Genomic DNA, 27,713 nt, shown 5'->3' on the forward strand with positions numbered 1-27,713 from the left:
ATCTCGGGGGAAATCAGTACCGATGGCCAGGATCTTTTCAGATTCAAGGCCCTGGGAATACCTTTATTAATTCATTAATTCGATAATTGATTTGGCTGTTCAATTCGCGGAAAATAAATTTCTTCAGGGAAACCAAACGGTTTTGCTTTGGAATTTTTATTTCTTTCAAGAAACATTTTTTATCGTCAATTTGTTTAGTAAATGAGACCATTAAACAATATTACTTATTCTAATATTAAATGAGACGCCATTTGACTGCTCAATTTTTATTACAGTATAAATTATTTAAATAAAACGAAATGCTCGAGTACGAAAATTGAGTGGCAGGTGGCACAGCAGAATGCCGTGCCCCCCGGGTTCATTGACCCACTTTCCTAGTCAGCCCAACTATTCTATTTTTTTTCCAAAGATATGAGGTGTAATTGAGTGACACAAAATTATGCATATGTTGAGGTAATTGCGATACACCTGACCGTAACACTCAGTCGAAAATTAATTCTCGGAAAAATTATCAACACAAACTAATTCATCAATTCCTTGTCATTTTGAACTCCCCTCTCCCTCTTCCCCTCGGGCGACAAAATGACGCAAAAATTCATAAACTGTTACATGGTCACCAGGACGGAATTCTTTTCCTAATACTCGACCGAGATTTCAACAGGTGCCTACCTGTTGCACCTCACGTTCACTCTTTTCTTCGTGACGTGTTGCCTGTCACGTGGTATCTCGATTCGAGTGGATATGTTGATACCCTCAGCATGTTCTGGGACATTGATCGAACCGAAGTTATGAATTTCAGGAACATGTCAAGAATATCCAAAAGTCCATCTCTAGCGTAGAAATTCGAAATTGGGTAATTGAGTGGATAAAAAATTATAACATTCAAAGATCTTGTCATTAATTTGTCATATTGGGATCATTAATCACCACTGACATTGTCGTGAATTATCAATGATACTCGTAACGAAATATACAATTTCCTAATTTTTTTTATTTTTCATTTTAGGAGGATGCTGTGGCTCCATGAGGAAACGAACGATAGTGGGAGGCTACGCCTTCTGCTGGTGGTTCGTCACGGACGTTCAGCGTCTCTCCCTCGAGGTAATGACCCTGAATCCCGTGTGTGAGAGTGTGGAAACTGCTCAGGGTGTACCCCTGACCGTAACTGGCGTTGCCCAGTGTAAAATCATGAAGGCAGATGAGCTTCTGCACACCGCCAGCGAACAGTTTCTCGGGAAAAGTGTTCATGAGATCAAGTCCACTATCCTATCGACACTAGAGGGACATCTTCGTGCTATTCTCGGTCAGTGATTATCATTAAAAAATAGTGGATTAACTATTATATTATATTCATTGCAAATTTGTCTGCGAAAAAATGCGGAATGCTGGAGTAGTGTGATGAACCTACTAATTATGATCCAGGTACACTTTCGGTGGAGGAAGTCTACAAAGATCGCGACCAATTTGCGACCCTCGTCCGAGAAGTGGCGGCTCCAGATGTAGGACGAATGGGGATTGAAATTCTCTCGTTCACCATTAAAGACGTTTACGATAATGTCCAGTACCTTGCGTCCTTAGGAAAGGCACAAACGGCAGCGGTGAAGAGAGACGCAGACGTGGGGGTGGCTGAGGCCAATCGGGACGCGGGCATCAGGGTGAGAATATTTATTGAAAATTAATGATAACGGATAAAATACCTTTTTAATGAACTATTTTTTATTATATGAACATTTTCTATTTATGACCCACGTGATTTCAGGAAGCCGAGTGTGAAAAATCAGCGATGGACATAAAATACAACACGGATACAAAAATCGAGGATAATGCGCGACTGTATCAGTTGCAAAAGGCTAATTTCGATCAAGAAGTCAACACGGCCGTAAGTGTCACCTCAAACAAGAAAAAAAAAATATTAATGACGGCGATAAATAATGATCAATGGAAATACCGTACGAGTTATCTATAGTACGCTTAGTTATGACACTCGAGTAAATCCCCACATAGTTGAGCCATGTGACGGCTGCTTGACGAGACGGCATGTGGAATTCCATTCATAATTATCATTAAATGATGTATTCATCAACACGTAGTTGCGCTCTCATAATAATTAACTTCCACGTAATTTTGCGCAATTGTGAGTTTTGAAATTGAGGCGGTTTTCTATCGGGTGAAAGTTGACGAAATTTTCTATCAATTTTTCAGGTCTCGTCTTCGTGTGCTGAGACATATGAAAAATTATTCATGAAAAACTGAACTTCGTACTTTTTTTAACAGAAAATATTTAGTACACGTTATTATTCAGTATTCATTATTGAGAAGTTCTGAAAATTGATTTGTACGTGGTTTATTTTCTTGCTTCATAGAAAGCCGAGGCACAATTGGCTTACGAACTTCAGGCTGCCAAGATCAAGCAGAAAATCAGGAATGAGGAGATTCAGATCGAGGTTGTAGAGAGGCGCAAGCAGATTGAAGTTGAAGAGCAGGAAGTACGTAGAAAGGAGCACGAATTGAGAAGTACTGTCCGTTTACCTGCTGAGGCTGAGTACTACAAGATGGGTAGAATTGCGGAGGGAAAGAGGTATTTAATAGCATTAGAAAATTCCCCTGGGAATAAAACTTCAAGAAAAATATAATTTTCAATAAAATTGGATTTATCAACCAATTTCAATGATTGGTTGAATTGATTAACGAAATAAATATTCCCAGTTTCTCTATTTTATTGCATTAAATTACTTATTACAGTTTAATCCATTTGATTTTCATTCATTTTTAAGAACGCAAACCGTAGAAAGTGCAAAAGCAGATGCAGAAAAAATTCGACTCCTGGGTGATGCTGAGGCCCAGAGCCTCGAAATGGTTGGGGTGGCCGAGGCGGAGAGAATGCGCCTTAAAGCCGGGGTTTACAAGAAGTATAACGATGCTGCAATACTTAATATTGTTCTCAACGCCATGCCGAAGGTAACCAATTGTTCTGGTGACTCACTTTATCAATTCAAAACGACACGAGCACTAATTTCTTGTCGTTTTTCCCAGATCGCTGCCGAAGTCGCTGCACCACTTGCCAGGACAGATGAGATTGTCTTGTTGGGTGGTAACGATGGAACTAGCGGTGAATTGACACGTCTCGTTGGCCAAGTTCCACCTGCCGTTCAAGCACTCACTGGTGTTGATCTTTCCAAAGTTTTAGCTAAAATACCTGGAGCCAAGTAATTCACAATGCGATTCATCAACGAGCGTTAACGATCCATCCAATGAATTCTACCCCACGTATCCCCCGCCCCCAGAGTACCCACTATAGCTGTGACGAGAGGATATTTGATCATAACTGCCACCGAATTTCCCTCAACTAACTCTGATTCCACGTGAAACTGAAAATAATTCCTCACCACAAAACTTTCGTCTCTCTCCACCCCGAATTTTTCTACCTCAATATTTCTGGTAAATAGTTTAAATGCCGAGCATTAGAGTTGAACAGTTACTTGAATCGAGTTTTATTCCTCCGGGCAGAATTAACGTCGGGAAATGACCGCGCACATATTCATCACGATGGTCCGGTCTCGGGGACGCATATTATCATTCCGTTCGTTGGCACAAGTGAATAAAAATAATGATTTTCGTTGAGAAATGATGAAATGAACAGCTATTTTACATTTTTTTAAACTTTTTTCTGTGACATTTCCTCACATTTTTGGAAATAAATTCTATTGAATTCCTATTGGAATTTTATTAAAAAAATATTTTTCGGAGATAACTTCAGAATGAAGAGATGAAAATCACCGAATGATTTCTACAATGAATTATTATTCTTCCATAATTGCTGATTTCGTCTGGAGAAAATTCTCAGCATTGTCCTCCGAAAACCACCCCCGAAACCGTCAATTGACGTTTACGTGGGAATTTCAATATTAAATATAAAAATAGAATGAGAAATATTGGATACATATTGTTTATACGAGTCAAATATTTTTCATCAAATTTTTATATTCCATCAGTTAAATAAAAATCGTGGACTAACTTAATTATTAAATTAATTATTAAAATTAATGTTTCATCATTTTACAACTGAATAATCCAACGCATTTTATCTTCTTTACATTATACAACTGCAATACGCGCAATAGCCTTGCAATTAGCTAGTCCAGCGGTTAGAGTTACCTTTGAAAAATCAGAGTCGAAGCATCAAAAAGAAAAAAAAATTAATTGTGATCCAGTACGTCTTTTCGACCATTGTGTTCAACATGTGTAGGTAATTTAAACGAAAATTGATAAACGCGATTATTCAGGACGATCATCTGGTTGACTAAGGAATGAAAGGACAGAGTAAAACAGCTGTGAAGATCCGTGTACATAATAGCTGGAGTCAAAATGTACATACACTAATTAGATGACCCTGTAACTTCAATCAGTGAAATTGATAACTATTCTCAAACACCACCCAATGTAGTGTCAGTGCGTCGAATATATTTTTGGTGTAGAAAATGATAAAATGATAAAAAGTGTATGGATAATAATGACAAAACGACGCATCTGAGTACAAAGATAATCAATTGATAAATTTTAATCAGAATAGATTTGAAGTTATCCATCGTCTTCCTCCTAGAGTCTCATGCCATTAAAATTACGGGGATGAAAAAATTTACGTGAAAAACCTAGTAATTATTAATTTTTTAAAAATTCGATTAAAATATTCTAATTGTTTTTCACAAGGAAATCCAAGATGTCTCTTTCTAATCTTTTATTATTTTTAAATATAATTATTTGAGTGAATTAAAGTTAACGAAAAATATCCACTGGAGTTTCAGCAGAACTTCAGAAGAAATTGAGTAGATTTTTTATTAAATTTTTTCATGCGCGTCCAGTCAACTTCAATCAAAGATTATAAAAACTAAGTATGTGAATTCTCCTCTACATTTGATGTTGACTAAATAAACTGTATAATGGATGAAGAATAGAAACCATCATGGGAATTACTCGTCAGGTGATCGTTTACCTTCGCGATATGATTGCAATTATTATAAGCTAATTTTTTTAACCAGGCTATTGTTGATTAACCCCTTGATTAATAACAATCAAGAGGCCTATTTACGAGTAATAATTTTGGTAGTAAATGAAAATGTGTTCGAATTTTACTCGTTCAAATGCTTCTAGCAAATTGTGTGTCTTTGTGCAAAATACCTACTTGTCAATATTTTCTATTGTCTACCAGAATACTATTATTCAAATTTGTTTCGATTCGTCAATGAATTTTGTACTGTCTCACTTCTCCAGCAGGGGAGACAGTCTGAGTGAAACACGTGTGCAAAAATCCAACTGCTTATCTAACTCCACGAACGAGATTTCTAGCATCGATTGATATTATTCTGTATTTTGTTTTATTCGGAAGAAAATTCTAAAGGAGTGCTCAATTGATTTGCTTTAAATCAGGTTCATAACGTAAAAAAAATATGGGGAAATAAATATTCAGCATTTTTGTCGAAAGTATTTCATTGTGCCATTTAATTTTCAGTATATACAATTATAATTAGAATAGGAATTTATTGATGTATTAATCGAATTGGTTTACCAAATTTCCACTGATCGCTCTATCATGGGAGTTATATTATTTAATATAATTATTTATTCCGGAGAAAATTTTTTTAGATGACTCATTCTCTGATCACTCATTTCTTTTATAAAAAACGTTCCACAATACGAACAAAAATGCATATGCGGTTGCAAAGTACGTACGATGAGCAAGTGGATATCCAACATTTTCACTGTGAACTAACGTTTCTTTGCATTTCATCGTGCCATTTAATTTTCGGGATTTCATTCTCATATCTTTAGTGAGAAAATTTATTGATCAATTATTCATTGATCAGATTATTATAGAAATTATATTGTTTAGTGTTAGTTAGAGATACATGAGAAATCAACTTACCTGATCATTGCCATCTTCATTGTACAATAATTGTAATTTTTTCTAGATTTTTGTCATTCTGTTAAGACTTTCATGTTCCATATTGCAGTGTTTTCTGTACATGTAACTATCATATCTATGATTTGAGGTGATAATTTTGCACTTTCATAAGATACGCACTCGTTTTATCAGTTGATCGTTGATATAAAATGAATTGAAATGCAACTGATGTTCCGTACGTTATTTTTAAATGATTAGTCATGAAAAAAATATCATTGAAACCAAAACTGACGAACTCTTCCCAGCTATGAAAAAAGGAATATTAAAGCATTTCTTCTTATTAATCTAAATTAAGAGACAATTCGCGATGGATTGAGGGTAGAAAGATAGAGTCATTTACAATTTAAAATCGACCAAAAATGAGATTAGAAAATGCTTGGAACCTACCCCAGTAGGTGATTAAAAATGATACTTGCCCATACGCTGGAGTAATCTAGTCTTTTATAAATGGCAAAACGTGAAATAATATATTTTGGGAGTCGTGTGCTAGTTGAAAAGTTAATAACAAGAAATAACGTTTCGATGATTGTAGATAGAGGACAATATTCTACTATTGTGCGCATACTTTAACTCTGTCTGAAAGTAATGAAATAGGACAATGTGAATTAGTGCATATTTTTAATAAATGGAACATCAACTAATAGTAACCGTATTAATCATTCATCCAGTCCTCCACACTGACAGAAAAAATCAACATTTCAATGAAAAAAAATTGCAAGTTAATTAAGAAAAAAAAATCGATTTGAATTGGAGAACCCTAAGCATGAACTCTATGTGAACAATTCAGTTTTCATTGTTTTATTATTTAATTAGCTTAACTTGAACCAATAATGTTTTATCTCAGAACTTGCGATTTTTTTTCTCTCAATGCATGAATAATAAATTTGCTTTACGTGTTGGGATTAGTGAAAACCACTTAAATAAAAAGACAGCATTAAAAGTTTGTTGTAATGATTTTTTTATTACAGCAAGACGACTCGTTTCAACTTATTATTTACAAGGAAACGTAAATCCACTCACTGTAATCAATAAAATTAATACATAGACATATAGTAAATTAATTCGATACCATTAAATTATCTATTTACAAGAAATATACAGAGTTAATGTACAGTTAAAGTCCATTAACATTAAATCCATTATCTCAATATTTTCAATCTAAATTTTCCATTTTTCACACGTACTTTATTCTGCTTACTGAAAACAATATCATCCATTGTTTTTTCTCTCTTCACCTTCAGAACATTCATGTATTCATAGAAAAAAAAATTAGTAATCAGTTCGTTCGTAGTGAACTCATACAATTTGTCAATTACTCGGGGTCTCGAAGAAGTTTCTCATGAGAATATTTATCGAAGAACATGCTTGTTAGTTCTATTCACATATTCAATGCACCAAGCGTGCTGCTGTGCCAATTGAGTTTGATTAAGCGCTCGAATAAATAAACCAAAAAAAGATGATCGAAAAATGTGACAAATTGGTTATACTCGGGAAAAAATTCCACGATTGAAGATAATTCCAAACTGAAAATCTGTATAAGACACTTAACCGAACGTCAGTCCTAAGTGACATGACACCCAATGAGGAAAGTTACAATCCAAATGTACTGCCAGTTAATTGAGCATTTCATACAATCATTCAACATCTCATCAACATTACGATCTCTTTACTATTTACAATTGTGTAATTCTCGTAATTGGTGAGATGTTAGTAGAGAAAGTTAGCTGTAAATTCTCTAATCAACATTTACTTTATTTCATATTATTTTTTTTTTAGAATCTTAGTCTAAAAATGTTAATTAACTTCATTAATTATTTCTTTTTTTATCACATTTTTTTCGTACGCATAAACGATACTTTTTTTTTCTTTCTCTCTCTCTCACGCACAAGAATAACACCTCCTGGAGCTAGTTTTTCATATTTTCTCCTGTTATTTTTATTTGTAATACGACAGATATTCCATGCAATGTGCCTTTCGATACGTTTTCATCTTCCTCTTTTTGTATAATTATGTAACATATATGTTCATTCAACTATTTACTACACGAACGAACAATCGTTCGATTAACATTGATTCATCTGGGGAGATTTATTGTGATAAACGATAGATTATCCTTAAAAAGCGACATTGATTCTGCTCTACCCAATTGTTTTTTTTATAAAAGACATGTTAAAAATTTAGTTTATTCTTAAGGTTCAATCTGCAACGATCACCCACCCAAACGTTCGACTAACAAGAGAAATTAAGACATGGGAAATTAGTTTCATTGGAGTTTTCCTCATTCAGTGTTCATTCAACCAAACATTCGTGCCACCGATTAAATAATTTACATTAAAAAAAATTATATGGGTGTAAATGTTAATACTATCTTACAAAGATTTTTCAATTTTTTTTTTTGAGGAAATTAACTCGAGGCCGTCATCGGTCGAGGAGTCACACTCTTGAGCGTGACAATTATCACTGGATTTTTTTTTCACACTCGAATTCAAGTTGCCAAACTGATAGTTAAGCGTTTTTCGAATGTGTGAATTAATAGTACATTTCGATACCATTGGACAAAGCCAAAGTTTTCGCAGAGCGCAATGAAAATTCACCTTTAAAGAATCAGGGGGGGGAGGGGGATCACGTGTATCTTGTACGTTAAAGATCGTCTCCAGATAATTAAAATGGAGTTATTAATGAACAAAAGCAATTCTTTATGGCCTATTTGGCTGATTTGTGAGTTGTTATATTGTAAGTAGTAAGATAAATCGCGCCCGGAAAGTAAATTATTTTTTCACACTCACCTCGTCGGTGTTTACTTGTCTAATCGATCTTTAATATACGAAATACTCCATTTTAACTCCTACACTCGGCTCAAATATTGTAAGGACACACGATGATTATTAAAAAAAAAAATGTCCAAATCACAGTCTCAGTGCCCGCTACCTCCCACCCAAAGCTGATAATTTTTCAGTCTCATACAGACAATTTATTAAATAATACGAAAACCCTAATTTCATAATTTTGGCGATTTTGGGATGAAACTAAATAAATTATCAATCCTATCGTGTCCCATCTACTAAAAAAAATTATCTCTTAAACTTTAGATTCATCGTCCTCTCCTTTACGCGGTCTCAATGGGACAGCTTCACGAAGATTAATTATCGAACATTTGGGATTTCTCATGGAGAAAAGCCTTCACACGCCTTCAAATTTGTGACAGCCTGATTTGAATAACAGCAATTTAGCGAGAGAGATCAGAATTTCACCTGCTTTCAATTGTTTTGTCCCTTTGGTCTCCAATAATTAACAGCAGTCCTCACATTATTTTACAAACAAATTAGATTATCAATGCTATATTTTTTTTCTTCGAACAAATTCACACAGAAAAGGAACAACTAATTCTCCGAGTGACGGCATTTTCTGTCGGACGTATCTGGCGAAATTGATAATTTAACAAAATAATAAAAATCAGTATGTCAGCACAACTTTCCTCATCTTCTCCTCCCTCAAGATAATTATGAAAAGTCAATGATAGCATTACGCTCAAGTGGCATCGGTTATTCATTATTTCAATTGTGTTACGTACAATTCCTCTCGAAATTGTTTTTAATTTTATTAATTTGTTAGTGACTTGAAAACAAAATCTACAAAAAAAAATCGAATGCAAATTTCAAATCAATGTCATCACAAACTGCTTTTTAATTGCATTATAAGTTATGTATATTCTTTTTAAAATTCTTTATGATCTTTCATTGATCACAAATGATTAAATTTGTTCCTCAATAATTTGTCAATAATTCGACAACGAAATCTAGGACAGTTCAAGAGCTATTTAAAATAAATGTCATTGTAAAATGTTTTTTTAATCTGCAGGTCTTCAATTTTCAATAGCAAAGACGGATATTAAATCTCCCGAACTCGAATATGTCTTGTTAAACTCTTAAAAATCATCAAGAGCCCCTCGATGTATCACAAACATTGAAATTATACGAAAAAAATGCCCAAAGCGAATCTCAAACGAACTTTGTTGTCCTGTGATTTTGTCAGACGTTGGAATGCGATGTGACGGAAGGCTGGGTACTGGAAGCTATTGTTGATGGTGTTGAATTTGATGATGAACTTACAACGACAACTGGCTTCACAAGGGTCGTCGTATTGAGATACTGGGCATTGACAAGTGGCACTTGACCCACGGATTTCAGTATCGGTGTTGTTATCATTTTTCCAGCAAGATTCGAGGGGGCGAGAATGTGGGCTGTTACTTGATTACCCTGGGATACAACTGTCATTGGAGTTACTATTGGTGTCAGACCTGAGAGGGTTGTATGCTGGCCAACAATGTGGGCTATGCTCTCTGTGGACGGTGAACTCTGCATCATTGACTTGCCAGCGGATGTTTGGAGGGAGACTCCAGCGTGGCTCAGTGTTAATCCTAACGGACAAAACATTTTTGAAAATTAATTACAATTTTACAAAATGAGTTTGTTACATTTTCTGGATAAATCCAACTCTGTCGATTACTTTCAAAGCTTTTTGTGTATTTAAAAATCCTCAAACAGCTCTGCAAGTAATCTTTTTACTCTCGCATCAGTTCATTTTCAAATCGAAATGACAGGACGAATTGAACTTGGTGCCGATGCAGATCCATTCGATATATGTTTTTAATTAATTAATCACCTCCTTGTACCGCCAACGGCTGTGTCTTGACAGATCGAAAGACTCCATTAGCAGGTAGAATATTCAACTCAGCACCTCCAGGAAGTCTCGTCAACTCTGACCCATTGCCTCCTACCAACGTAACTCCACCGACCATCTTGTGGGGGGTTTGGGTGTCCCCTGGCCTTATTCTCGCTTGTGCTATTGAAAAGAAGAACAAACCGTAAAATTGACTTTTACCATACTATTTTCGTCGTCGAACAAAACCCTGATTATAATATTTGCAAGCCCCAAACTCGAAATATCCCGGGTAATTATCAAAAACAGTAGAGACATCTCGTACAATGAACTTACTAGTGACATTGAGTGGTGGTGGATGTGTAGCAAGTACAAGCGGCCTTGCATCATTCCCAGAATGTACAAAAGTAACAGGTCTTACATCACTAGCTGATGATTGTACAGCAAGTGCAAGTGGTCTCTCCTGATTCGACAAATTGGAGTGCACAAATGTCACACGGTTGTCATTAGCTGCTGATGAATGTACAACAAGTGCAACTGGTCTTGGCTCACTTCCAGTTGTCGATTGTACAGCAATGAGTGGTCTTCCCTGTTCCCCTGAATTTTGTACAGCCAGTGTCAGTGGTCGTGTTTCACTGTTACCAGTTGTGTGTGTCACCAACAATTGCCTAGTATCACCAGGTATAACACGAAGACCAGATCCAAGATGCTGAAGTGTTGGTACTATTGTTGCTAAGCCCTGAGTTGTATTCAACATCTGTGCACTTATTGGTAGATGCAATTGATGAGATTGTTGAACAACCGGTGGTGATGTTACTTTTTCTTGTGCTGGTGTTGGAATACTTGGTGTTGATGCACCAGGACTGGAACTCGCTGGTGGACTCTCACGTGAATTCTGAGCAAGATTTAATCCCTGGGTTTGGCATACAACAGCTGCTGTTGCTACTTGATTGTGAATTGATGGTGTTGTACTTGTTGTTTGATGATTCTGGGGGGAGCTTGCTGTTGCTGCAGAACTTAAACTACTGGTACTGCTGTATCGTGTACCACCGCGAGCCAATCCTGATACATCAACGTCCATGCTCTCTGAAACTGATGGATAAACATCAGTGTTCGTAATTCATCACTAATTACTGAATAATCAATGAGATGTTTGTTGAATACTTTCAAAGCTTTTTGAATAATTTATGAGCTTCAAACAGCTCTGCAAGTATTCGGTTTGCTTTTGCATCAGTTCATTTTCACTTCGAATAGGAAAGAACGAAGTAAACTTGGTGCTGATGCAGTTTTTGATCTCGATTGTAATTTTTTTCCAGTCGGAGCTGATCTGAGAATTGAGTGAGCTTCATTAATTTTTTTGTTTATTGTAAAATTGAGTGATAACTGTGATATATTTTCGATACTGAAAATCAAAAAAACAATCGAGATGGATGGAAAAATAATCTGTCTTTGCCATCACGACAAAACAGTTTAAAAAATTATTTTGTAATTCGATTTACCATTTTTGCATTGCAATGGATCAATGGCTGAGCTTGGTTCCTGCAATAATGTACTGAAATCAATATGATCCCAAGTGGCAGAGAGTTCTTTCTTCAAAGCAACTATCCTCTGTTGAGCAGCTATTTTCTCTCTCGCAAGTCTCTCCATCTCGTGCTCAGAATCTCTCTCTTTTCTCCTCAACGTCTGAAACAATAACCAACAATCCAAGCATTATTATCGCCACTAAATTTACACATGGATTCATAAATTGTTGTCCAATCGTTTGAATTTGACAGCTGTCAATTCCACAAAACCACTGAGCCTAATTAAGCGTTTCTTCCGAGATTTCATTAAAAATTTGCCCCGGACAGTGCAGTAAATTCCATTATTCCCATTAAATTAAACTCCTCCTCGTCTCCATTAATCGGCTCAATACAAAGCGATGTGCATTAACAAATACCCCTTCCTGGCAGTCATCCAAAAGACTCCCGTTGTTTATTCCTCATTTAACACTCGGGTACACGTGACCATCAGCATCACCCTCACAAACACATTAATCGACTAGTGATTTTGACGTACACGTGGAGATGTTGAGCCATTAAAGGTCACAGCGCAGGCGCATCACTGACAGACACGTGCTGATGGCAACGATCTTCAGCATCTTACGTGTAATTCATCCATAACAAAAAAAAATTCAGGCCCTTGACCAGAGAGGAACTCGAAATCCCAACACTGACAATTCTGTTAAATTATTGAACAATGTACAAGTCGAAACAGTACAACAAATGACTAGACAGTCAGCATGAGAGAGAATAAATCAATGGATAAGAAAAAATGAAATACATTTTTTCCTCCACATTCTTTAAAATTAATGTACGTGCCATGTGGTATCGTTACGATGGCTGTGCACATCACGTGACGAGTGCCAATAGGAAAAGAACAAGAGCATGACAAACTTGTCTGCTGGAAGAGACGAAGGGGACGAAGATGGAAGCACGTTGTCATACTTTCAACCTCGAACTTGAGGAATCAAGATAACGATATATAAATTTTTTTTCAATAAATTTACGAGGAAATCCCAGAGGCAGAGAACTTTTGCCTCAGTGGTAATGGGGAGTGTCCTTAATATTTTTCTACATTTCCTCCAGCTTTCCGGAGCGCGAAAGAAATTTATGCCGAATGACAAACATGATATAATCACGTGATGACGTGGTAGTCGTTAACTCAAGTTGCGGAAGGTCAGGCATATAAACTTATTTACCGTGGAATAATAAGTCTACGGGCGTCATTATCGTGTGGCTTATCGCACTGCGAATGTGTGTGTTTGTCTTCATTGGCAGGTTCAATGTCTCAAATTGTACGACGGGCATTCTCAAGGATAACTCGACAGTTACACTTTTTTTTTTATTCTATTGGTTAATGGGGAGAGTGAAGCATGAGAGGACGGGGTAAAATCTGACCTAAGCCTCTATATAGTTGATGTGCAACATAATAAATTGTTTTTTTTAGCAACAATTGGTTGAATTAAGAACGCATTTGACGAACTGGATTTTGATACTCAACTGATAAAATAAAAATCGTAAAACTTCAATTTGGAGGTGAAAAAATGGAAATTCGTTGTTATTATTCTCCTCTAGATAAAAAAGATGGTGCAACGTCGCGAATTGTATTTTTGAAAGCAACGGTGGCTTCTGCGTTTAGATCAGTGAAACTTTTCTTAGAGAAGCCAACTCACTAGACATAAAAATACTTCGACCAAACCCGCTGAAAGATCAAATTGGTATTGACTTCAAGTAGGTCGACTAAGTTCTCAGGGAATATTGATACTCGGGTATGTACTTAATAAATATATTAGGATTTACGACGAGTTATTTTAGTACGAAAAAGTTTCCTGTCTAAATTATTTATGAATAATTTTGTTTTCTGGTTTTATGATGTATTTTTCTCGAAATGAGTTGCTAAAAATTTTAGAACTGAGTTGCTATTATCTGTCATGACTTCATTTCGTTCCCAAGTTTTCTCTAGTACTCCAAATGTCAATATTTTATTCATCACATGGAAATTAGATACGAATGCCTATAGCGAGTAAATCTAAACTCGGCACTGACATTCAATACTCGTGGACTAGTAGATAAACCCCGGCGATGGGCAGCCATTCCCAAATATCAAATATTTTCCCCATTTTTTTTTTTTTGCTCGATCGATCGACAGCGAACACCGATCAAGTCGTACATGTAACGGAGTAATACGTTATTGTAATGAATGTGCGATTGAAATAATGGCAGTGGCATTTTTAAATCACATTCGGCTTATTTCAATTTGTAATTCTCAGTGCGTGGTACATTCCAATGGGCTGTGCGTGTCGCCACGTTTTATTCAGTTTGAATATTTTATTTTGTGATCTAAAATCACAGAAGGCCACCCACCTGAATATGCCTTATTGCTGCGTGCAGGATTGACAGGTTCGATGATTTTTTCTCATCCTGAGCTGGTAGTTGTTTCTTCAGCATTTCGAAGCACTCCTTCAGGTGGGCACGACGGTTTTTCTCAAGTTTATTGTGAACTTCTCGGGTACCAGATCTTATGACACATGGTCTGAAAAAGTACATTGATATTCATTCAATAGTTTCTAAGAAAAAAATATTTCTTGCCTTTGAACCATCGCCCTTGTTCTATCACTTCAGAAGTTTAATAACCCAAATCCTTATCCAACACTTCTCAGTCCTAAACGTTATCTTTTGCAAAGAAAAATTTATTATGACTGAATATCCAGACCCCGAGTAAAAAAATCAATAGTAAATATTAATTACCCATTCCGATGTTTTTTATTGTCATGCGATGAATCCATGTCGACGACAACCGACGCTGTAGTACTCTGATTATGATTTGTACTGTGATTATCGACATAATGATTGTGCGATGTACTGTTGTGGTTATTATGATGAATTTGATGATGAGTTGTAACGTGATGAATGTTTGTGTGAGTTGTATTTGGATTTGTAAGTGCTCCACGTGAGATGATAGGACTGCTTCGGAGGGTTGTCGAGTGGTTGCCATTCGTTCTGCTAATGTCGAGCGGATCCTCCTCTGCAAACCAAACAGTTGTACTAAATTAAAGAGAGAGAGAGAGAGAAATCGTCATCCCCGCCTCGTCGTTTGTCATTTATCACAATTTCGAGTTAATTACGCAGAGGACAGGCGTTATTACAGACAATTACGGCTGTCAAATCCCTGACGTGAATTCTATCAATTTGTAATTGTGAGAAGGAACTCCAGGAAAATTCGACGACTGGATTTATAAATTAAAAAACTCCTCAGAGTTAAAAGAACAATAGAGCAAAAGCTGAATGACATCGCGTCTGGTTTAACTTTAGAATGGCTAAAGAGACTAGGTACATCGGATGCTTAATTTCAACCGGAGTGCAACAGCTGAAACGTTCCGGCATGAATGCTTCGTTTATTTACATTTTTTTTATTATTCTTTTTCAGTGTCTATAAATTAACACTGGTAGGCTCATTCATGTTGATCTTCTCCCCCTCCATTTCTAGTCTCTTGGCAGTCGCATTGCATTGCTCTGACTTCCTAAACCTATTTTTACCCCATCCTTTTCGTTAAAATTACGATAAAAAGGGGTAAAAAAATTATTAGACGTTGGGGAAAGTTTCCAAACAAGGTGTCACATTTTATCAATTCTCCTCTAATCGACTAACTGGTTCACCAGTAGTCTCCGGAAAAAATAAGTGAAGGGAAAAATACAAAAAAAAAAGGTGACGAAAATAGAAGAGTCCAGAGCTATGAACCGAAACCAAAATAAATTCTCGATATCTTCTGACCGGATGGTGCGATTTGGACGCATCAAGTCTTATTTCAAGCTTCAAATAATCCCTACGGAATGAAAAAAAAAATGGCCAAGATTGTGGGGGCAAAAACTTCGGCTGTCAGGGACTAAAAACCGTTCGTCGTAAAGCGAAATATTCGTTTTATGCGAATCTTGAGGCGCGCAAATGAGCAGCGAACCGGTAAAACGGTTCGTGATCGTCAGTTTTAACTGACCAATTTCTGGCACATAAGTCAGGTAACTGACCGCAAAGTGCTTAAAAATTTACTCTCAACATTATTTAATTCTTTAGTGTTAGTCACAGTATTTCAAGATCTTCATGTCACGGTTTAACTGCATTTATTGGAGGACTTGGAAAAATTTCTCAACATTCATTTACTTCATGTTGTCGGTTTCCATTAAAAAAAGGTGCGTCGGCGAAAAACAATTCAGATTATCATCTGATTTAATGAATAAATATTTAATTAAACAACAGCGAGACGACAAAACATCCCAGGGACATGTATTGTTCGCCACTGTCGGAGTTTTCAACCGATATCTCTGAATTTCACGGAGATATCGAAGTTTTGGCCAAATACTTTTTTATAGGACAGATTAAGGGCCCCAAAAAAGGTCTGAACAAGCATTGTCCCATTTCCCTCAGATATCGAGATATTTAGGCAAAACGAACCGACAGTCAGACTCGACCTGGACAGTTTAAAGAATAATTATTAATATGATTTTTCACCGCCTGCGCCATTAAAAATTCCTCAATCTCCTAAATATTCCCCCAGTTGACGTTTCCTCCCTTCATTCCACCCTCACCGCGTCATTTATTCCGCAATCGGGGTGAGAAACTTCGAGAAACGCTCATTCGATTACGAAACCACCGACAGGATGCTTCAGTCATTAAAATGCATGCGCAAGACAAAAAAAATATAATAATAATCTTATGACGTACGTCCACCCAATCCCTTACCTTAAAATTAAAAAAAAAAATCCCTTTAAAAATCCATAATTTGCAAATTATTAAAAACCAATCAATCGATATTTTCCGTCGCTTTTAACGAGCCAAAACCTGATTTGAAACAATTGAAAAAATAAAAAATTATCAACAAACTTTTTTGCACTGAAAATGGCAATTTTTTGTAGCTCAAAAATTTTGCAAAAAGTACCAAGGAAACATGAGAGTGCGTGCAGTATTGGCGAGGTAACAGGAATATCGTGGAGTGGGAGATTCGCGAGGAAGTGAGACAAATCGTGGGGATAGCACGTGGTCGAGACAGACGAGTGTGAGCGCGGGTCAGGGGAGATGTCGGTGAAACAAATATAATAGTAGTGGGGGATTACCACGCAGACGGACACGTGACTCCCGGTCATGCTGGTGCGCACGTCTGGAAGTACGTCTGGCAGGGGTAAACCGCGAGGACAGAGTAATTCCTTTCTATCGATATCCGAAAACGAAAAAAAAATGATTTCCTTAAGATCGACTTTTCGCCGATCGAAATTGGGATCAATTTATTTTTCATCAACGCAAGGGATGTTTCGGAGTAATCAGCATATTACCCCACGATCACGTCAGTGACTATTGAAATATTTTGAATTTTGTCACTCTCATATTCAATTGATATTTAAATATTTCATTTGTGGAGATGTATTGCCATTGACAGTGGAAAAAAATCAATTGTCCACTTAATTCCACCCCATCCTAAGCTCCTCACCCAGAAGATAATGACGTATCCATTTTTTCTTAGGCGCAGGTGTTGTCCAACGTCCCTCGTCACTGACAACGTCAATGATTCCAACCATCGGAAGCCCCTTCGACTCACCCCCGGACGTATTATCGTTAATACCCCTCACGTCACTGTTACTCCCATTAACACCTTTGCCAACCAAATTGGATGGCTTACCAACCATAACACTACCGTGATCATGTACCAATGCACTATCATCCATCAACAAAACGCCCATTATTAATCACTGACTACTCCGGCATGTCTACAAAATTTTATAAATAAATAGATTCCAAAATAATTCGTTCAATCGAGTTTACAAAGGCCGAGTGAAAGTCGCCTCCAATAAATTCAAAGACAAAATAATCGTAATTGCAGTTCCATAAATCTTATCAATTCGCCGGTCTTATCGATCTCCCCTCCCCCTTCCCGTCCAAATTTGCCGAATTCACAAGACCTCTTATCAATATCTCCCGATAATTGTCGACGTTTTTTTATTACTCCGCATAATCAAACGAATGAGAACTGTTCAAATTAAAAATAATAATAATAATAATCGACTGAGTGTATGTCACACGCGTGTGAGTCGCAAATGCTGACTGAGATCTAAACTCGAGTTGTGACCGAACTGGTGCGGTTAGCACCAACCTGAGGATGATGGAGGAGCGTCGACGACCGTTCGTATCGCCGTTTCCCCACCCCTTCGTACCTCATTTTTTTTTTTTTTTCAAACACGCAAGGCTCCCTGACGGATATCTAACACCCTGGGCTCTCAATAACGGCCGCTCCCCCCACCCCTTTTGCCCCACTATCTCCCTATCATCCCCTCCACAGTCGATCAACTGCTGTCCCCTGTATCGACGCTGACAGGTCGTCCACGTGGATCTCAATCGCGCTCCTCGTATAATTTTTGTTGTTTTTTTTTTTAAATGTGCGATCAATTTTGGTGACATAACTTTTGGAGAATGTTGACTCACCATCGATTATGAGCATCTTCTCCTCGCAAAACAGGTCATCTGGCTCGGTCCGCTCTCGCTTCATCTTTGCACCTGTTTCGGGGAGGAAAAAAATTGAATTGTTAATTAGAGTTTTAGTGGATAAATGGCGGAGGGGAAAAGGGCGTTTTTTTTTTTCGTGGCCGACCTTCGTGGTACCGTTTCTACTTGGCGTATGCGCTACCATCTCGCGGCGAATCCGGGGATTTGCAGTTGTACGTGTCCCAAGGTGACCGCGCGGAGTGATGACGTTTTACGTGATCATTCATTGAGGTCATGGATTTTTATCAAAATATTTACCATGAAAATTTATTGCCCTCGTTTATGGGTTCTATGTGGGGACGGACTAGTTTTGCTGGATAATTTATACTGCGATTTGTGGAATTTAAATTTGGTGGGATTTTTTAAATAGATTCATGAGGTGCAGGTGAGAAGCCAAATGAAATTGCAGTTCGGGTGGGGCAGAATGGAGGCGAGCGCGACTGAGTGGAATTTTCCGATTGTTTTTAAAAGATATTTTTCTAATTTAAAGTGACAATTGAGTCAGCGAAACCGCATCACTCACTGTTGTCAGTCAGTAGATACAGCCGACTCTAGACAGCCTGTTTCCACCGCCCACTCTTGATTTTAGTTTTCAATTGTCAAAAAGTGCTCAAAAAAAATTGGCAGGCGCTGGAAATTTACCATTTGTTTAATTTAATGAATGCAATCTAAAAATAAATTGAAACAAAAATTAGAATCATTCACAATTATTCTTTGGTCGAAAATAATCCAGAAAATGACAATTGCAGAGTAGATGTCCTCTTTTTTTATTGTCAAAAAAAGATTCTAATCTTTAGAATGACAACTGAGTCACCCAAATCGGCACAGTCAGTAAGTAGATATCGCCGACAGCCCATTTCCCCGCGCGTCGCCAACTCAAATAAAAAGAGTCATGACAGGATGTGTAAAAATAAAATTTGTCGAACAATAAAACCATAAATCTAAACCTGAAATATTCGCATCCAACGAAATTGAATAAAACTGTTCTCATAAAAAGAACTGTCGAAAAAAACGCAGCAATTGGAGAGCGGCAGAGCGAACTTCCCTATTTTTTTTATTCTCAACTTTTTTTCTACTGAAAATGAGAGCTCATTGAAATCCTGCCGCTGTCAGTAGATACTCCCGGCTGAGGGCAGCCCACTTCCCCTTTCGCCCCTACATCATCCAAAAATGTCATCAAAAGCTGATTAAAATTTTAATCAGTACATACTCCCAGAAAGTTCCTAAATTTCCAATGGACCATAAATTTCGGCGAACAAAATCTCATGAATATTCCGAAAGAATTCCCAGAACCGCCCAACAACATCTGCTCCGAAAATTCCGTATTGACAGCGATCCATTTTGCCCCGCACGTCGTAGCCTCCACGTGCGGTTGGTCCCACGGGTGGCGGGAACCAAGAGAACCATAAATTCCGTGGTGGGGTAGTCTACCCCAGAGCAATAGGTGCGCGCGCGGACAAGTGAGAGAGAAAATTGACCAGCCGGGATATCCTCCGGGTCAGGAGCGGCCTCGCGACTTGAATCGAGGGAATTGAGAAGTGGCAACACTGGGAGATTGATCAGAACGCCACGCGGCCGGGTGAGCCTCGTGGCGGTGGGAGAGGGAGGGTTGAAAGAAGCAAAAATTGCCGGGGACAGGGTGCATGCGCACTGGAGGTAAACTGTTTGGCCGCGTGCTCTTCGCCCGCCCTATCTGACGTTGTCAGAGTGAGAGAGAGATAAAAAGAGTTGGCCGTGTTGTTCTATTCTGTAATGCCCCGGCCGGCAACGCGAGTTGGAGGACAATGATGATCCTCACATCTGGGGATTCAATAATTTCGTCGTTTTTTTTTCGACTATTTCATCGGTAATGAAGCCCCATGTGCACTGATTGCCTCCCTAATTTCTTACAGTTCAGGTAAAAAATACCTGGAGCTCACTCGGGGAGTCACTGACCGACGTTTACAGTACCTCCCCCGCTTGTTTGCCTCACCGGCACGCCGAAATGCACGACGTGACCGGGACTCCTCTCTCGTCGTGCCTCAGCTCTCTCTCTCTCTCTCCCTTCACCTCTAATGGTTTTTTTTTATTCACCTTTTTCTTACTCGTGAGTTTTTACCATCCTCGCAGTGTAGTAAAACCGGCCTGTTGATCCCCACTACTCCAGGACTGGGGCCTGCAGTCCCAATCGACTTATGCTCGAGTATTCCCGACTTCCGTCACCCTTTCATTTTTCAAGTGAGAAAATCCCACCGTGTACTCCACAAGGAGATTCCTTGGGAGCTGAACGTAATATTAATTCTACGGTAGTAGAGGGCAGAGAATTTGACAGTTACTGTCACAAATTCACTCATCTTTGGAAGGTCTTCCGGTAGAGGGACAGCCAAGATGATGGCGCCCACACCTGTTCACCACCTCGTACATTTGAATGCCTCCTATAATTATTATTCCACTGCGAATGACATTCTGCTCGTTTCAACCGGTTCCCAACGAGTGAACAATTTTTTTTACAACTATTCTTCCAAATTTTTCCGCCCCCTTGGCCTGAGAACTCTAGGTGCAAAATATTCATCACGTTGCAGTGATTTTCTTCAACGCCCGAAGCACCTCAAGTGGTAACCAACGTCTTTGTCTCTGTGTGGGGATCTTGAATTGTCTTATCTCCCATAACTGTTCATTTTTATGGACGAAAAAACTTCAACTTCAAGCACAGCACGATCTGGCAATGAAGAGACCGGATTTTTCTCGTAAAAAAAAATTAACAACCGTGAACAGCAAGAAAATTCTCAAATTCACCCCACACAAGAATACTCCATTAACCCCTCACACCCCCGTTCATCTCAATAATCAAAAATTTAAGCCAGTCATTCGCGCATACTGCATTTCTCCGACGCATTCGCAAGAAAAATAAGTCGCCATTTATTTTAATACCCCACAGCCACGTGCTACTGTATCACTCCGAGTTCAGTGAACCCCCTTCCCCTCCCCACCCCCCCTCTCACCGTTGGAAAAACCACGCGTGAAAAATAAGGGGAATTGCAAGTGTGTCTCAGCGATGTTACCGACTGAGAACCCCTGATGACAGGGAAATCATACCTAATTTGGAGACGACGGACGCGCGTGGGTCAACGCGTGCGATTCATATGGTTTTACCCGTACCAGTGACTCTCAACTTTACTCCAATGTTAGCCTAGATCACGTGGTCGAACGGTCGATAGCCGACAACTAGCTCTTTCTCTCTCTTTCACTGTCTCTAGTTCATTTTTTTTTCCTTTCCCTTCTCAAATTCTTTTTTCTCCCCCTTTCTTTTTCGCTCAACCGCAAAATCCATGACCTTTGGCGAAAACGTGGGCGAGAAAATGAAGGAGAAAATCATTAGCAAATTGGAGCACATTGTTTATTGGTTGTGGATACTCCCTGGAAAGTTCAATATGAAAAAAAATAATTGCCAAGGACGGAGGGAAATGGTGGCCCTGGAGATTCGGAATTTGCGTTATATCTGGGCCTTTCTTTTTTTCGACGAGGGAACATTGATCCCTTTCTAACAATTAAAATCACCCGCAGGTGAGGGAGGAGGGGAGAAGAGAGAGATAGAAGTGTCACTTACCACGTGGCTCGTTTGAGTTGTGATGATTTGAGTGCGGCGCAACGGCGAACGAGTGATCTGAGGATGAGGAAGTGCTGGCAACCCTCTCTCGTTTCTTCTCCTGCTGCTCGACATATCGTGCAGCCTCCAGCAGTGTCTCCAGGCTCATGCTGATTATATTTAATTGATCGTTTGGGGATGTCAGGTGAAGTCAGAGGGTACACTGACCCGGGTGCCAATCTGCGAGAAATTCATTGGAGAAATTATTTAAAATTTAAATAGTCTGGTTTTGTTGGAGAGATGATGGCTTTCTATCTCCCGGATATTATTATCAATATTCCATCCCTTTAAAAATTCAGTGATTCAGTGACATTGACAGTGTCTGTGTTCCCAGATTTTTTTTTATTCCCCATAAATGTGCATATTTCAATGAAATACTGGGGTGTGAATAAACAGAGGTAGAATAAACATTTCTCCTGGTTAACCGGAATGAAAAGCTCTATTAGGGCAGACTTCAGGGTGTCTCTGGTTGTGCAGAAAATTCCAGACTGATATAAAGCTTCTGAAGTGCATGATAAATGGGAAAAATAGTGGTGCGTATTTCGCGGAGGGATATGAAAGTTGATAGGGAAGCGGTGAAATGAGATAAATCGAATCAACTTGAAGATGAGGTTTTCGTGGATATCTTCGTCTGGATGGAGGTTAGGGGAATTTCCCTGGGGAGCTTCTTCGAGTGGCGATGAGAGCCAATAAAAATAACTGCGGAAATTCTGGTATACAGCGTCAATAATGTGGTATTCAATGGAAAATTCAGAACTTGATTATCTCAATTCGATTTCTAATTGCAGATGAACATTAGCTTTTCACAAATATCCCCGAACGTGTGAAAAACGCAAAAAAAAATCCTCGGAGTCGTTTCCTCATTCTAAATCGTTTGAAGACTCATTTTCCGTGAAAAAAATATTCGATTGATTGAATTATATTTTTCTCAGCGCGTTAAAACAGATTTTTCCCCTCCGCCCTTGTGCTCTCTCGCCAATTTCTCCCAGACAACCGCAAACCGAGTCTCTCCCGCATAACATCGAGATAACCCCGGGTTTGATAAACGAATGAAGTCCGCTTCAATCAGACATTCCCTCCGGCGCCCGTTCATCAACTAAAAGAAAAAAAAAATCTCATGTAATCGGCGTAATCTGGACGTTTTCCAATCAATAAATTACATTCACACTGAATTCGTGATTTCTCATTGAGCCTCTCCCAGCGGTGAGCGTCAAAAACCCTCCCAAAAACCCAATGAAATTACTAATTAAGGCGTGATGCGTAGAATTACCACGCGACGAAGTGACAAATCCGTTGGAAAAATTTCAAGTCACCCACGATCCCTCCACTACCTGTTCCCCCAGCCTAACAACCAACAATTTTTTTTTTTTTATTTCCCTTCAATCTTCTCTTTCTCTTTGTGTTTTGTATGAAGTAACACGAGCGCAGACGCAAAGACACGCTCGCTTGCCTCTCTCACACCCAGCAGACAAGCATTATTATTTTATATAAATAATCCTCTCCCCTTATCCGCCCATTAATGAGCGAACGAATGAATGGAGCCCCATCATTAGAATGATTTTCTCAAAAATCACAATAAGACATTCGACGTTTATGAACGCGAGACGATGACACGTGTTACCCAGGCGCACGTGCTCGTACAATCAGCAGATTTTTTTTTCTTTCCAGACCGATCGAGAAGCCGATGATCATATCCGAGTCACTGAAGAATTTGTGAAGAAAATTAAATAAAAGACGAATGGAAGAATCGCACTATTTATTTTTTAATTATCGGCCATGAATAAACCACATTACCTCCCACTCCGATTATACCCCCCTGCTCCCCCTTCTCCGTGAATTGCTGGTACTCTTCACACTTGGCAACGATCAAACTGATGTGATTCCTCGGGTACCAACACATTGCAACGAAAAAAGAGAACGCATAACGACGACGGAAGGGGGAGGAAGGGGGGAAGTGGGAGAACGGAAAAGAATCTCGCTTTCCCGTGTACACAATGGGAACTTTCAAAACTTGAATATTTATAATCTTTATGTGTAAACACGGCGAAAAAATTATTTTTAAAGAGGTGTATCATCTAAACAATTGAAAAATCGTTAATCAATCGATAATATGATTCCTTAATTTTTATCTTTAATAAGTATTGCTCCCTCATGAATTTGGAAAAGTTAAATACTGAGTTAATTAACCAAAAGTCATACAAAAAATCAGGGAATGGTTTGGACTTGTTTAAGGTCATTTTTTTCCCTCTAGACATATTCTCCAACCCCCCCCCCCCTTCGGGAAAGGGAAAAAGAAAATCTCTCAGTCCCTTGTAGCCATTTAAAACGGGGAAAGCGTGATCGAAGCGTTCTCCTCGCAGATTATTTGACCATCTCTCCAGAGTGGAGGGGGTTGCTGTTCCCCTTCACAAAAAAAGACAGGTGTAGTAGAGGGAGTTGCGTGCAAAAATAGGTAAGCCTGGCAAAAAAGGCCTCGTGAAGTACAGAGCGTGGGTATCCCCCTTGCGATTCAGTGGCGTACATATGCAAAAGTCAAGTAGCGTGTCCAAGCGAAGTGAGATAGACTAAAAACATATCACCAGCGTTAAATAAGGACGAAACGAGCATAGCGGACCCCTATCCCATGTAGTACCACAAAATAATGCACAAGTGGGGATGACTCGACCTGTGCACGCTTTAGGTAGAGGTAAACCCCCCCTCCCCACCATCTAACACAGCGGCAAAATCTCACATTTACCACCGTTAACCAATGGCAGAGCTATCTCCTCGTGACGTCACAGTATGAAATAAGACGTGATTGGATGATTCTATTATGGAAAATAAAACACGCCACGCAACCACCCATACACATGTTAATTAAATAGACGAAAAATTGTGAGGTAGCGGTTACTCGACAAATAAAGAATTTTAACGATACACTCGTTGAATAAAGACGCACAATTGAATTGACTTTATCAAGGGAGATGTGCTAAGGCACAGCCTCAGCTGCTGTAATACGGGCGTGGTTAACGATGATAAAAGAAAAACAATGGGTTTAACTTTGACAATATCAGTGCCAAAAGTACACTGGAACAGGAAAAAAAAAAATATTATCATTCAGTATCAATGTGAATGTTTATGCGCTAATCAAAATGATATTGTACTTACGGATGGTAGTGCGCAGCCCGAGTCACAATGGAAACACGCGCGTTGGCCACTTTCACGGAGGGGGGTTTCGTAGAGAAATCAATCTCCCCCTGGCGGGCCGGCAAAGGGAATTTTCTTGCGTTTGCAAACTTTATATTGCGATTTTAACTGGTGAGTAGGGAGACTCTTGAGTGTTTTTTTTTTTTTTCAACTTTGAAACCGTCACTCGGAGATAGACACACAACTATAAACCCCCCACCCCCGCCATCCCCCCCTCCCACACTGCTGATGATTTGATACTCAATTTGTGGATCTGTCGGTGTCACGAGATGCACCAGCACACACGTCAATCATACGTACGTTTAACAGTTGCACACAAATGCGAGATAGATCTGCAAATCTTGGTGAAAAAAAAATGTATTTCCACCACGATCTTCACTCCTTACTCTTCATTTATTTCAGCCCCCACGTGATCCTGGTTTATGAATTTTCTTTAACTGATTGAAGTCACAGTATGGTTAATGGTAATTCACGGTGAGGAATATTAAACAGTCTTTATACTCTTTATAACCTGATCGATCTGGCGCGTGGCAGAAACATTTTACAAGTGTTAACCACTGCGCATCAACAGCCATGCTTGCTTGGCCACGATTCACGTGTCCGGGACCCGTTCCATTAGCCAATGATATTCACTCTGATGACGTCACATTGCTATATCGACCAATGAACGTTGCCCATGTGACGCAGCAGTAAGCGGTCCCTGGGCGTGTTTGAGAAAAAAAAAATAAGTAGATCCGTTAAAAAAAAAATATCCCACTGGCATCAGTCACTTGGTACTTCTTCAATTAGATATCTCGAATTGCACTGTTATCGACACTATTTCCACGGAATGAGGTGTCCAATGACTGGTGCAACTTCAATTAGCCTTGTGTTAATCACCGACTGATGAATCCTGGTGGTGTCTAACTGCGTCGGCCGATGATTTTTGGGGCTCCTCAGGATCTTTAGCGGGTAAAACTCACGAGTTCCGGGGGGGATAACAATTGAGGAGCTGTTGGAGTAACTGGAGAGAAGCCACCGACACCCGGCTCGCCCGGGCAAATACTCATTCGAGTGATCCCGAACGCGGCGGCGTCACCCTCTTCGTACCACCTTTTGTCATGTTTTCCTTCTCTGTCACATGGGCTCAACGAGTCGAGGTCTCAACGCACGGTTGCCACGTTTTATCGCGTGTTGTGGACTCTCTTGATTGCGGGGATGTTTGTGGTACTGCTGGCGTGAGAAGATTGAATAAAGAACACCCCGGAAACGTGCTTTTTTTTTTAACCACTTTGTCTTGATATTTTGGTTTGTTCTAGTGTCTTCAGAATAACACGGGGGATTTATTTTTTTGTGGGGTGCTGGGCCGCGAGGAGGGGTTGACGCTCACTCGCGCGCATTTCTACACTAATGCCCGACGCTTGGAGAGGAGCCATCGCCACATGCAGCCGATTGATGTGTGGGTGGGAGGGGGTCTGTATGTGTGTATTGACAGAGCTCTCTCCCGGTTGAATTTCGTAACTAGAGGGGAAATCTTGCGTGTGTGTGTCGGTAAGGACTGTCGGTCAGGAAGGGTGGGGGGGAATTAACAAAGCGTTGAGGGGAATAAAGATGGCCGACCGTACACACGTGATTGTAAACACTAGTTGTTCTGTAAACATTTGACGAAAACTGAGCGGAAATTGTTGTAAGGGTGAGCCTTTTTGCAATTTTTTTTTTTGCGACGAAAGAGGTTATGGAGGGACACGTGATGGAGGGGGTGACCTATGAAATTGTTGATGTTGTTGATGCGAGTGCGTACCCGGTACTCGCGCATCCCGAGGACGATCAGGCCGCTGATATTGAGTATCTTGAGCTGGATATGGAGGTGGTGGAGGCGGTGTCAGATGCAGCTGAGTATTTTTCCAATGCCGAGGAGTCCCAGGATGAGGAGAAGTCGCAGATTCTTGGGGAGCCCGTGACGAACGCGCAACAAATAATTCAAGTCAATGGAACTGTCTGTGGCATCAAACAGGAGGTGAATGGTGTGGTGAGGAAGAGGAGGACCAGTGATGGAGATGAGGATGTGGGGTGGGAACGGGAGAATAAAGGGACGAGGGAGAAGAGTGAGTGTGACAGCTTGGATTTGTTTTTTAAGAGCATGGCGCAGACTGTTTTACATCTGCCTGCTCAGGCTCAGGCCAAAATCAAAATGGAAATTTGTAAAGTTATCTCCAGGGCCGAGATCAAGTATTGCGA

At 39.3% G+C, this 27,713-nt stretch overlaps 2 protein-coding genes across 6 annotated transcripts in view; one reads left to right on the forward strand and one right to left on the reverse strand.

Annotated features, from left to right (window-relative positions):
• Positions 1 to 5,481, forward strand: part of Flo2 (Flotillin 2) — a 72,834-nt gene extending 67,353 nt beyond the window's left edge. Inside the window, exons 2-7 of the mRNA XM_064132324.1 lie at positions 1,007 to 1,303; positions 1,423 to 1,655; positions 1,760 to 1,879; positions 2,364 to 2,578; positions 2,775 to 2,958; positions 3,034 to 5,481. Coding sequence (XP_063988394.1) covers positions 1,007 to 1,303; positions 1,423 to 1,655; positions 1,760 to 1,879; positions 2,364 to 2,578; positions 2,775 to 2,958; positions 3,034 to 3,210 — 1,226 coding nt within the window. The 3' untranslated portion in view covers positions 3,211 to 5,481. The remainder of the gene's footprint in view (positions 1 to 1,006; positions 1,304 to 1,422; positions 1,656 to 1,759; positions 1,880 to 2,363; positions 2,579 to 2,774; positions 2,959 to 3,033) is intronic.
• A 1,412-nt stretch (positions 5,482 to 6,893) lies between these two features.
• Positions 6,894 to 25,659, reverse strand: LOC135168270 (uncharacterized). 5 transcript variants are annotated; one of them, XM_064132277.1, is made up of 9 exons: positions 25,458 to 25,659; positions 22,272 to 22,490; positions 18,626 to 18,697; positions 14,908 to 15,184; positions 14,524 to 14,692; positions 12,118 to 12,301; positions 10,955 to 11,710; positions 10,622 to 10,801; positions 6,894 to 10,376 (listed from the first exon to the last, which is right to left on the reverse strand). In XM_064132277.1, the coding sequence occupies exons 2-9, from the start codon at positions 22,417 to 22,419 to the stop codon at positions 9,988 to 9,990; spliced, it is 2,175 nt and encodes a 724-aa protein (XP_063988347.1). In that variant the 5' UTR covers positions 22,420 to 22,490; positions 25,458 to 25,659; the 3' UTR covers positions 6,894 to 9,987. The 5 variants fall into 5 exon arrangements, with proteins under 5 accessions (XP_063988347.1, XP_063988349.1, XP_063988351.1 ...); XM_064132279.1 differs by lacking the exon at positions 25,458 to 25,659 and adding an exon at positions 24,105 to 24,557; XM_064132281.1 differs by lacking the exons at positions 22,272 to 22,490; positions 25,458 to 25,659 and adding an exon at positions 20,759 to 21,006.
• Between the last annotated feature and the right edge of the window lie 2,054 nt (positions 25,660 to 27,713).

This window comes from Diachasmimorpha longicaudata, chromosome 13 (assembly GCF_034640455.1).
Source record: "Diachasmimorpha longicaudata isolate KC_UGA_2023 chromosome 13, iyDiaLong2, whole genome shotgun sequence".
Taxonomy (NCBI): Eukaryota; Metazoa; Arthropoda; class Insecta; order Hymenoptera; family Braconidae; genus Diachasmimorpha; species Diachasmimorpha longicaudata.